The sequence below is a fragment of the Rousettus aegyptiacus genome, unplaced genomic scaffold (assembly GCF_014176215.1).
Source record: "Rousettus aegyptiacus isolate mRouAeg1 unplaced genomic scaffold, mRouAeg1.p scaffold_m13_p_5, whole genome shotgun sequence".
NCBI lineage: Eukaryota > Metazoa > Chordata > Mammalia > Chiroptera > Pteropodidae > Rousettus > Rousettus aegyptiacus.
Genome location: NW_023416308.1, coordinates 65,073,136 through 65,085,504, shown reverse-complemented (window position 1 = coordinate 65,085,504; position 12,369 = coordinate 65,073,136). Strand labels below are relative to the sequence as shown.

At 32.9% G+C, this 12,369-nt stretch overlaps 1 protein-coding gene across 6 annotated transcripts in view; it reads right to left on the bottom strand.

The window, feature by feature from the left end:
- The window catches only part of GRM5 (glutamate metabotropic receptor 5), a 402,927-nt gene that overhangs the window by 67,398 nt on the left and 323,160 nt on the right, over nucleotides 1-12,369 (bottom strand). For all 6 annotated transcript variants that reach the window (XM_016153165.2, XM_036221804.1, XM_036221802.1 and 3 more), the window contains 2 exons: nucleotides 10,979-11,147; nucleotides 5,708-5,834 (listed from right to left, as the gene is read on the bottom strand). In XM_016153165.2, coding sequence (XP_016008651.2) covers nucleotides 5,708-5,834; nucleotides 10,979-11,147 — 296 coding nt within the window. The remainder of the gene's footprint in view (nucleotides 1-5,707; nucleotides 5,835-10,978; nucleotides 11,148-12,369) is intronic.

Here is a 12,369-nt window from a genome sequence, read left to right as displayed (position 1 = left end):
TAAAATTTTATATTTTAGCATTCGATATTTAAGTAGCTCAAATAGCATCAAGTTTTTTAAATATAAAAATTTTAACCATGCATGGAAGTATAGAGCGAACATTAAAAATTCAGATTTAACAAATATTGATATTTTGTCATTTGTTTCAAATTACACACCTACAGAGCTTGCAGGTATAATTGAAATCATTTTTCTGTAATTCTCATCTGAAACCTTTCCTTCTGGCTTTCCAAATGAAACCACTATTCCCTGTTCATTTTTAAACAACATTCACTTTTTACATTGTGACTATGTAAATATTTATACAATAGTTCACCTTGATTAAATTTCCTTTCTTATTCAATTTATGGATTTTTATGGAGATAATAATTGCCTCATTTAAATCTATTTTCCCCACTAGAATGTAAACATCACAGGAGAATTTTATGTTTTGGTTATAGAGGTATTTTCAGCACTTAGATCTATGTTTATTGAATGAATAACTAGATGACTAAATGAATAAACAAATGGTTTTAATTTCCCTTATGATTAATTTAAAAATATTTGTCATAGCTTACTTACAAAGCCCTCTAGGTGTTAGCCTTTGCCTAGCTTGCCTGTCTCAATCCTCCCCACCCCTACTTTCAGTTCCTGTATTTATATCCCAAACACTCTTTTCTTTCATTTTAGTTTGTCCAACTGCCATCTTTACTTTAATTTTCGCATGTATGCAGTTCATTGAAGAGGCAACTTTAAACCTCACTTAGGTAGCTTCCACTGATACAGATTCTGACACCATTCTGGTCTTCTCTGCTGTTAACATAATATTTTATTATTATTTGTCAATATTTAGGATGATGATCTATTTGAAAGCAGGCATTCTGTTTGTCCCATTCACGGTTAATATAAATATTTAATGACTATTAGATAAAAAATAATTACTCTCTGTCCACAGTGAAAATAAATATGTTGAACTAGGGACATTGTTTATGTTCTTCTCTTATCCTCTATTTTAAATCTTCTTTCTTTTCTTCCTGGTTTTTATGCCAGATTCTCTTCCTCTCTCTTCTTAATTTCTAGTCCCTTGTTCCTGCCAGTTTATTATGGCTATTAAAAATATGGCTAGCTTAAAATTTATTTTAATGGCTTTATTGATGAAAACACATTCTCACAATATAATGCAATACAATATGCATATACCTTTATATATACATATATGTATGTATATGTGTGTATGAAATAGTAACCCACAATCCCACCACTCATAAACATCTTTTCTTAACAGTAAATAACCTTCATTTCAGACATCTTTCTATGAATAAATATATATATATGTACAAGCATATAGGTAGACATTAATGGCGGTTGATTGCCACTCCTAGTTGTTTTTGTGAATAATTATTCGATTCTAAATGAGCTCAGATCTCTTAACTGCGCTAATGATTTTATAGAATTCTATTGGGATTAAATTAATTAACATTTGTAAAATGATTCAAATAGTTCCTGGCACAAAAGAAGCATTATGTATATGTTAGTTGCTATAATCACAATGAAGGCACTGACCTAAAAGTGACCTAAGCTGTCAAGTTGTAGGCTGAAGTGAGGTAACTATAAGCCAGGTGAGTAGAAGAAAGACAGACTATTCCCTGAAGCTAGTAGCCCCAAGCATCACTGTAGCAGGTTTTAGAATAGCTGAAGCTATGAGAGCAGTCTTCTGGCTAGCAGCTTTAAGTGATCTACTTTGCATCAGAGTCAGTGAGACAGGGTTGCAAACAGTTATAGGCTTCTTTGAAAAGTGCTACAAATCTCAAAGGATAAACTTCACACACCATCAGTGTGGAGACCTTTCCACATTTGGCATTTATTACCTCTCTCCCCACACATATACACATAACAGAAGAATCATTTCATTCTTCTGCTTGAAAACTCCACTGGTCCCACACTGTCTATAGGATAAAGTCCAAACTCTTTAGTTAAAGGCATTCCTCATAGGATGGCCCAATACCTACCATCATCTTCATTTGTAACTCTCTCCATGATTTTACTGCAGGTTGACACACATTTACTGAGTGCCTACTCTGTGTCACATATTGTATCAGATGCTGAGAATGCAAATATGGTTGAGATACAGTTGTGTCCTTGAGAAACTAATGATTCAGTGGGGTCAGTGGATGAGGATACACACCACTAAAATCCAGTTTGAAAAATGATGTAAAGAGGGAGCAGAATTTGCTTTAGAGATACAGAATAGAGAACCTATCAGTCTAAATATATCAAAGAAAGTTTTGTAGAAAAGATGAAATCTGAACAAAGTAAAGAAGAGTGAGTAGGAATTATTTAAGCAAAGAAAGAGAAGTAAATGCATCCCTGGCAGAGAAGAAAACACATGTATAGACATGGAATAATAAAATAGCATTGTGTATAGATGACAATTTTAAGCAACCCTTATACTAGAATGTAAAATGAGAGTTATAAAATAGTGGTAACTGAAACTGAAAATATCATAGGAGGATGTGGGAGAGAGGGAATTTTGTGTGCTATGTTGAAAAACTTGGAATATATCCTATAAAGATATGAAAATGCTGATAAGTGTTGAGCAATGAAATAAAAGAGACAAATTTGTATTTGGGATTTAAAATTTTTATATTCTTATCTGACTTATCAAGTAGTAAGATGAAAAGGAGATTCAGAGGCATATGGAATAAATTTGGGAGGAGGCAAATAAACTGAGAAATTACTGCAATAGTCAAAAGTGAGATGAAAATCTATTCAAGGGAAGAGTTGCACAAATGGAGTGGAGAAGGAGTAAGAATATTTAGCAGTTCAAATAGCCAGGCTTGATAAGTGACTGGATATGGGTGGCCAGAAATAGAGAAGAGTCTAATATGATTGGATCACTTCTTTTCGGTGGGAACAACTAGGAGAATGATGGTGCCATTAATAGCCTTATGATACATACCCTTTCTAACATCATCTACACTTTTTTATTAAGTGAGCTTCAAGATTATGCCTCAAGATTAAACCTTCCCAAATTCTCCAGGATTAGATAGGCCCTCCTCCATTTTTCCATAATACTGTTTTCATTCCTCATCTGCAATACTCAGTACATCATGTTGTTACCCATTCTGTTTTTTCTCCCACTAGATTATAAATTTATTGGAAACTTAGGTTATATTTTATATTTCCAGTTCCTATACATTTTCTGGCACAAACTATAAGAGCTTAATTTGTTAAACTACTTAATTCACACTTGAAAATCTCAAAGATATTTCAAAATTATCTAAAACCAAACTATTGATCTTTATCAAAGAATACTTCAATTTCTCTACTCTTCAAAGCAGATCATTTGCTAATATTTACTGCAGCCAATTCATCTATATATCCTGTTGATTGTATTTCAAAGTCTATCTCAAATCATCCAATGCACTGTTTAATCCACGACACTGAGAACTCTTGCCTTCGGTGGCTATCTGTGGCAACCAACTAGTCTCCCAGATTCAACTTTCTACCCCTTTCCAAATTATTCTCCCTCACATCAATCCAAATTATATTTTAAAAATATACATATAATTTCCTTCTACTGCACTCACTGCAAGTATTTCTTACTGTACTTAATATTAAATACTCAAATTGTGAGCATGTTCTATAAGTTCTATATAGTCTAGCCCCTGGTACCTTTCTGATCTCTTCTGACACGATCTTCCCGTTTGCCTCCCCATATACAGACCTCCACATGTGCTTCTGCCTCAGCTAGAAAGGCTCTTATCACCTTTCTTTGCTAGCTCTTTCTACTTATCATGTAGATCTCAGCTAATTTTCACTTTTTCAAAAAAATCTTATATAATCACGCATTTAAATTATGTCTTCCCTAATATTTTCATTTTTAAAATCTTGCTCTTTTACTTCATATTAACACAATTTGTCTATGCATATATGCGTGTGTGTCAGTAGAGAGAGAGAGAAGAGATTAATGTCTCTCTCCTATTGACATAGTAAAAAATATAAGAATTATGTTTGTTCTTTAACCTCAGTTTCTCCAGCATCTATTTTATATTGGAAATAGTAATAATTAATATTTTTCTGTTGAATTAATGAAAAAGCAGACTATGTGCATTGTCAGCAGCATAGTTCTATGAAATATGATAAAAAAAATAGCTCTATATTCACTTTCAAGGTGTCTAGCCATGCAGTTTTTCAATTTAATGATAATCCATGTTGAAATTAGAGGTTAGGGAAAAAAAAGTAAAGAAATAGTATAAAGGAAAATATTGCACCAATACTGTTTCTCACCTCCTTCCACAAAAACCAATCATATTTTTCTTTCTGACATTTTTTTATGTGCGTGCTCACTGTTGTGCATCTATTCAACTAAATTTATTAAAGACTTTGTTTTTGGCACTGAGTTGGCTTTGAGGATACTAGGATGTATAAGAGTATCATAAAGCTCATTGTCTAATGGTGAAAATAGGATTCAAATGCTAACACAAGGCACTTGGGTATTTTGTCAAATCAGAATTTTTAATTTTTTAAGTAAAAGAAAGTATTCTGCACGAATACCAATCACTGAAAACAAAGCTTTAATGTGAGCTTGTGTCAAAAGGTCCAGGATCACAGATTTTTAAAACTAAGCTTTTGGAATGTTAGTAAAAATACCATGAATAATCTCTTGTCCTGTGAGGGATAGAGACTAACACTGATGTTATAATCTTCTTGCATAAAGATGTGCTAAATTCATCTTGTAAAACCACTAGATGACCTGACATACCATGTGGTGAGTCCTCTGCTTGGAATTTTTTTCCTCTATTTTCCTTGAAAACTTAGTCTCATAGGCCCCCTCCTCATATTTACATTTCTACAATCTATGTCCTTTTATTATATTGCAATCATATTTTTTACCTTTTTGTTTACCTTATTAACTTCACTAAGATGAGGTCATATCTTTTTTTTTGTATCTATTTCAGTGGTAAGCAAATAGGAATGTAATATACATAGAATAAATTAGAAGGAAAGATGAAAGCTATCATATTCTCTTTTCATATTGAAAAAATAAGAAATACCTATAAAATATAATTTTGAGAACACAATGAGATTTTCCTTAACAGTTTTGGTGGAAAAATCCCAAGCCAAAAGAACACAAAACCAAATAAACAAAAAGTCCCACAGAAACAAAGCTAAACAAAACAAATAAAATAAAAACTAAGCAGATCAGTCTTGCTCTGTGACAACATTATTTGAAAACTCATTAATTGGAGGTTCCTGGTTTAGATCAACTTTTTTTAAGACAAAGATCATGTCTTTATAAGAGAAACAAAGAGTTTTGGAATAATTCGTACCTGATTTTGTTCTTGGATATGTCATGACATACTTTAGTCTCTTCCTATTCAATACCTCTCTCTCACCACCTCAAATGCCAATTAACTGGAATCCTGCATTGGAACTTCTGGGAATATCCTTAGAATTGGATAAAAATACCCAGAAGAAAACCTAGGGATTCTGATCTACTTTGGTGGTGAAGGTGGGAATGTAAGCCAATTTCTCTCTGAGATCTAAAGATTTTCATGATTAGCAAGGCGTTGAGAAGGCATCTATTCCTAAGAGAATTCTTTTTCACATAAACAAGACAACCAAGATGAGAAATACTTGAAGATGTGACCCTCTCCTCCCAAATATGTATCTTTTTCAGTAAATTTTGATGGGGATACCTATGCTGACATTGTGATACATGTACCTGTAAGGTCATCAGTTGGCCAGGACCCCAGCTGGCACGCCTTGCAAGTATACTCATCAAAGACATACTCATTCTCTTTACATGGTGTACAGGTCCAACAACAGCTGACTTCTCCCTTCCGGATCACCTAAGGCAAATATTTAAAATTTTGATTACTCTTTTTGCATAGATAAAAATCTAGCAATCTCTTATTCAAATGTACAGCTTTGCAAGCAGAAAAGGCTTTCACATAAATTATTTTAAATATTATAAGATAGGCAAGATAAATATTAATATTTTCATTACATAATTAAAGAAACAAGCTGTTTAAGTGACCAATTCAACATCATAAAATTGATTGGTGATAGGGAAAAGAATTAAATTAAATGCAAGTCTTTGGATAATTAGCTTTAAATATTTGTATTTAATTAAATGCCTGTGTTTGTGCTCATATATACACTTACATCTATATATGTGCATATGTAATTGAATTTTCCTAAAGCTGTGCCTCTCTTCCTCAAATTAAGAATGTTTGCTCTCTGATTTACCTTGGCTCCCCTCCACCTATGAAAATTTTTCAGCAAAAAAACATTATATATCTTGTAAAGTTCAAATATATAGCCATATTGATCAAAAGTAATTAAGAATTTGTATTGAATACAGAGACAAAAGTTGAAGTTTTTCTGGAGGTTATCTCTTGGTCTCCGTTTCTGCTAAAACTCTGGTTCAATAATTTGGCCCATTTCTTTCTATTCTAGTAGCTTTGATTTGCTTGCATTGAAGGTGGATAAGGTCATTGAGACTATTTTATACCTGTTTAACTGTTTGATTTTTTTTTTAAGGCAATGGAAAATAATTGAAATAATTTAACAGTTGAGAGAGTCCCAGATGTTATTCTTTAGAAATGGCTATCTATTCCTCCCACCCCCACCCCTACCACCACCACTAGTACATGAATAGCCCCTGTGGAATAGAGATAGCATTCATTAAACATTCCTATAAATAATTAAAACTGTGATTAATAACCAGCAATAACAAGATACAACAATAATCACACTTTATATTCCTTGTCTTAGATGCTGGTTCTATTAATGACCTTTGATAATAACAACATCTAGATATAGCCAAATACAATTGCAAGGGAGTAACTCTTTCTTATATTTTGTACTGTCCCTTGTGCTAGCTCTTGACACTGCAACAGCACAAGTAGGGAATGGTGACAAAAGGGCCTTAAATATCCTTTTCCTAACATAACCAAATAAGTGAAGCAAATTTGCTAATTAGACCTGCTTAATCAGGCCTAAGTGTTCTTCATAACAATATTAACTATTTACTGGCTATTTTGTGCATGCTATATGCTGTTATCCCATTAAAACATTGAACAGCTCTGTGTAAGGTAGCTGGTTTTATTCATCTGGGGTGGAGTGGGGTAGAAAACAAAGGCATATTGAGCTCACCCAACATGTAAGGGTAAGTGAGGGATCGAGCAGTGCCGGCTGGCTTTCAAGGCTCATGTTCATGAACACTGAGCTTCATTGGTCTATACAAAGATACAGTTCATGATATTCTGAAAGAAGTAGAGGAAAGAGTACTGGCCTGGGAAACAAAAGGCACCAGGGTTCTAGTCTTACTGACATCCACTAAATAGTTGTGCAGCCTTGAACAATCCTCCAGCTGATTCTGTTTCTTCAAACCAAGACCACTGTTTTTTTAAATAATGCCACATTTATAGAGTTTCCAGAGGATTAAATAAAATATCACAGTGATTTGTAAATTGTAGAACACTAAAAACATTAACTGTTTTGTTAGTAGTATGTGTATAAATATTCATATAGAGAAATGAATTTCATTCTGGGGGACATTTCAGCCACATTTGGAAAATCTACTATTGGACAATCACTAGTAATACAAGCAGATACGTTTCAAACACTGAAGGATTCTCTTAGCAGGGCCTGGCAAACAAAAGCAGTTACATTTTTTCTTTTGGAAATATACTGACTTCCTTTAGTTCAATTCATATTGGTTTAAGAATTTCAGTTTTTTTTACCAAAATAAGTTTTTGCCTTTTTCCAAGATTAATTCAAATATTACAATTAAAAAAAAATCAGTAGGACAACTTATATCTTTTGGTAATTCAAGACTGCTGTTTTACCTTTTTCTTGGCTTATTATATATGCTCCATTTCATGTTCATTTTGAATAGAAGAGGTGGTAAAAATTCTGTTCACAGTAATTCTCATTCTTTTTGAACACCCTGGAAATAGTGATGCTTTCTTTATGAATAATAATATGTGATATATTTGAACCTTTGCCAGACTAGTGTCCTTTCATGAACTTTAAGTTAATAAATCTAAACAATGCCCTAAGCTGTTGATATCATTAATGAAGTTGCTCAGTGACAACCTTAAACCATATTGAGAAAATGTTATCAATTGTATATTTAATAGAGTTCAATGAGATCTGGTTAGGAAGACAATTTGGGATTAAAGGAAGACTAAACAATATTACAAATTAACTAGTATTTAAAATATTATATAGCATCAAATTCTTCTCTTGTGTAAGTTATTCCTAGTAGAATGTGGTAGAAAAGTATATACAGGGTGCTGACCCCCACAAAGTCCAAAAATCCACATATAACTTTTGACTTTTGTAATACACATATAACTTTTGTCCCTTGGTATCTTCAGGAATTGGTCCCAAGACTCCCCACGGATACCAAAATCCATGGATGCTCTCAAGTCTTCTATATAAAACGATGTAGATAAGTGCATACTATAAAGAAGTCTCTTAAATTAGCCATTCAGTAATTTGAAATTACAGATTCATGTGGTAATTAACAGGATAATATTTCTATAGGAAGAACTGGAAATTGTGAACAATTGATATTCTAAGTGAGTCCATAAAGAATTTTGCATGAAGTATTTAATTGCAAGATGCTTGGCCAAGATGCAGACTGTTATATATATGTTATATATATTAAGGGTCAGCAAATTTTCTGCAAAGGACCAGATGGTAAATATTTTATGCTTTGTAGGCCATACAGTCTATATTATAATTCAACTCTTCAGTTCTGTCTGCTATAGCATCAAAGCATCCATAGAGAATACATAAACAAATGAGCATGGTTGTATTTCAATATAAATTTATTACAAAGACAGGCAGCAGGTTGGATTTGGCCTATGCACCATAGCTTACCAACCCTTGCTGTAAACCATAAAAAAATGCGCAAAAGTTTTTGGATATCTCATAAGCCATCGGGTTATTTTGTATTTATAAATTTATGTGTATCTTCATTTACCTTGTCAGTCTTCCATTTGGTCTTATGCTTACCAAATCTTCAGGACTACCCTTTGAAGACTTTATAATTGATACTGGAAATTTTCAGTTTCCTTTTTAATCGCCCATGAATGAACCCCTCAAATGTGTTCTCAAAAGAGTGAAGGTGAGTTTGATTAAAAAGACTGAGGCTAACAGCTCCATGTGCAGATATTGTCTGAAATGTGGTCCTGTAGTACTTTAATAACTATTTGATTAATATATTAATTTAATATTATTCCTCTAGGGCACTGTATCTCAATAACTGATCTCCTTTTAATTTTTTATTATATCTTCATCTTCTTTCATATGATTATTTCCTATAAGTGTGGCCAGACCAAACAACCAAACTACCCCTTTGCCCGCTTTTTACTGTACATTTCTTGTTGCTCAGTTACTGAAGATTCTACTCTGTTCAATCTGGCAGGCTTCTGTTTCCAGATGAAGCCTTAGATGAAGGGCTAACCCAAAGTCTCATGTCTTTCCCTCAGTCCTTCCCTTCCTTGATCTCTCTCTTCCACTGACCAACATCTTACATGACATCATGCTCTCTGGTTCTCTATATCTCCCTGAACCTGTTGCCATTCACCCTCTACCTTATCTTCTTCCTTGCAAATCTTCTTCATAGTTCACATATATTTTCTCTTTATACTTTCAGATTCAGTGATCTGATCTACTCTAATAGCCTCAACTGTAGCTCTATTCAGTTAATTCCTAAATCTCTCTCTTCAGCCTTATTTCTCATTGTTATAGACCAGTATTTTCCATTATTGGCTAGATATCTCAAAACTAGTAGGCCCCCATACTAATCCATTTTCTTTTCTCTAAAACCTTCTGATTTTTCTGTTCATGAAATTGATAGTTTCTAGTTACTAAGGCTTGGAATTGCAGTTGATGGTCTTGAACTTCTTTCTGTTCTCTAATCCTACTAATCCTACATCCAATTCATAGACAGGGCTGGTTGAGTCTACCTCTATAGTGTTTCTCTCAAACATCTCCCCTGTCCCCTTTCCATTCTTATGGTTTCTTCTACAATTCAGGACCACTGTCACCATAGGGTCCTTCTAACTTGTCTTTTATTTCATTATTTATTTTTCATAACTTTATTCATAAATCTTCATCTACTATAATCCAATTTATGTCAACATCTTGATCAAAATTATTCTCAGATTGCTGGTCAATAAAATTAAGTTCAACCTATTTAGTATGACATGCAAACTTTCCACAAATATGGCTTTAATTATCATTTCAATTTTCTCTTTTATAATAAATATTTAGAGCAATACACCCCAAATTATTCACTATTAGTCCAGAATAGTCTTTAACTGACCACTTCTGTACCTTTTCTGTTACTGTTCCTTCACAGGAGCAATAAGTGATAATTTTCCCACATCTCTCTCTGAAATCACATCCATTGTTCATGGTCCAATGACTGACATTTTATTCAGAAGCATTCTCTCCCCCTCTTTTGTATGAATGTATATAATTCTCTTTTCCCTTTCTTTATGAAGTCATTACATCTTACATGGTGTTACTTTACAGTGCCCATGATATTTTCCTCATTGAGACTATAAATCTTCTGAGAGTAAAAGTGTCTTACTTATTTTTCCCATTGATATAAACAATTACATTAGTAGGAGTTTGATAAATATTTGTTAAGTTAGTTATAAATTAATGTGATTTCTAACTGTGAGCTATTTATTCCCAGGAAGCATGTCTTTAAAGGCTTAATTGAGTAGAAAGGGTGTGGGCAAACATAACTCATTAACTGGTTTAATCAGTCTAAGCACTAAGATCATTGTTCGTCATACTAGGTATTATAAGGAATTATGAGGAAAAAGTAAAAAAACACAAGTTCTGATATTAGAAGCTTACAATATAAAAGCCAAAGCAAGTACCTAAAATTTTAAACAACAAAGATAATGAACATTTTCGAATATACAGAAAAAAATGAAAAAAAACACGGACTCTATTTTACCTTTATCTGGCCTTTCTCACATGGTTCACTACACACAGATCTGATGATGGTGCTTTTCTTGGACCATACTTCATCATCATCCATTTTTAATTCTCCATTGTCCCAGCTTCCAACATTGATATAATCAAAATAATCTTTCCCCATTTCTTTGAAATTCATTATTTCATACCTTAGGAACAAGAATATAATAATTATTCAACTATGGATATAAAATTTCAGCTATGAAAAAGCAATAGATTTTATTCCCAAACAATCTCTCTACTGTTATATTAGTGATACTGGAATTTTCCATGATGGTGCAGTAAGAATAACAAAAAACCTGTCTGTTTCATTTTCTCTTCAGAAACCATTAACAAAAAAAATTCAAGTTTATACCTGAAATAGAAAATAATCCCATGTGAGAGGGTGATTTGACCTTAGCGGAATGAAAGACAGTTTAGAAATAACTTCAAGAAGTTTAAACAAGTACTGTTAGGCTTTTAAAATGATAGAAACGTTTTCATCTCCACCCAAGTAAAATAAAATCATTCTTTTCTAACCAAGTGATAAATTTGGTAAACCTTTAATCTTGTTTTCAGCTTTAGGGCCTATGGGGGTAATTTGGATACAGCCTGATTTTATCTTTTTATTTTACCCTTTAACAATGGCTAAATTCATTGTATAAAGACACTTTCAGGAGTGATATTTAAAATAAGTATGAAAATAGCTTCTAAAGCACCTCATGCAATGTAAAATGCATGGAGATAGTAGTACCTCATGATTTCTCAACCTTTTTAAGCTATTATTCTCTTTTCAAATATGGGGATACGATGCAAAGAGAGAACATTAATGTGTGTATTTAGAAGATTTTTCTTACATGTAAGAATATTTCTAGAAAAACATTTCTGAAATAATTTTCCAATCTGAGCACAAATCCTGTAGACATACCTTTAGGTATGTATTAAGTATATAATGTTTTTATATAGTACCCTATAATTTTACCTCTCAGAACTTATTGTATTGGCAGACGGACTCATGAATGCCTTCTACAACCTTCCATGCTCAAAAAATTTAACTATGTGGAAAATGACATGGATGGAAAACTTTCTAGCTTTTGGGTTTAAGTGACCAGATTACTATACGGTCAGATCAATGCTCAGTACAGAAATGCTAAGAACAAACCTGACATCAGTCTGTTAGGACTTACAGTGTAAAATGATACCATTCTGTTCTCACTCCCAATAAGGTTTTTTTTTTTTTTTTTTTTCTAACTGTAGTGTCCTTTTCAGAATGTTAACTCTTAAGTTTTGTTAGCTGTTCAGTGGTTTGAGGATTATCCTACAGTGTCCTATTTGTAGTTGGTAATGGTTTTGATAACTGTCTAAATTCCACTTCTAAATCAAACACACCAA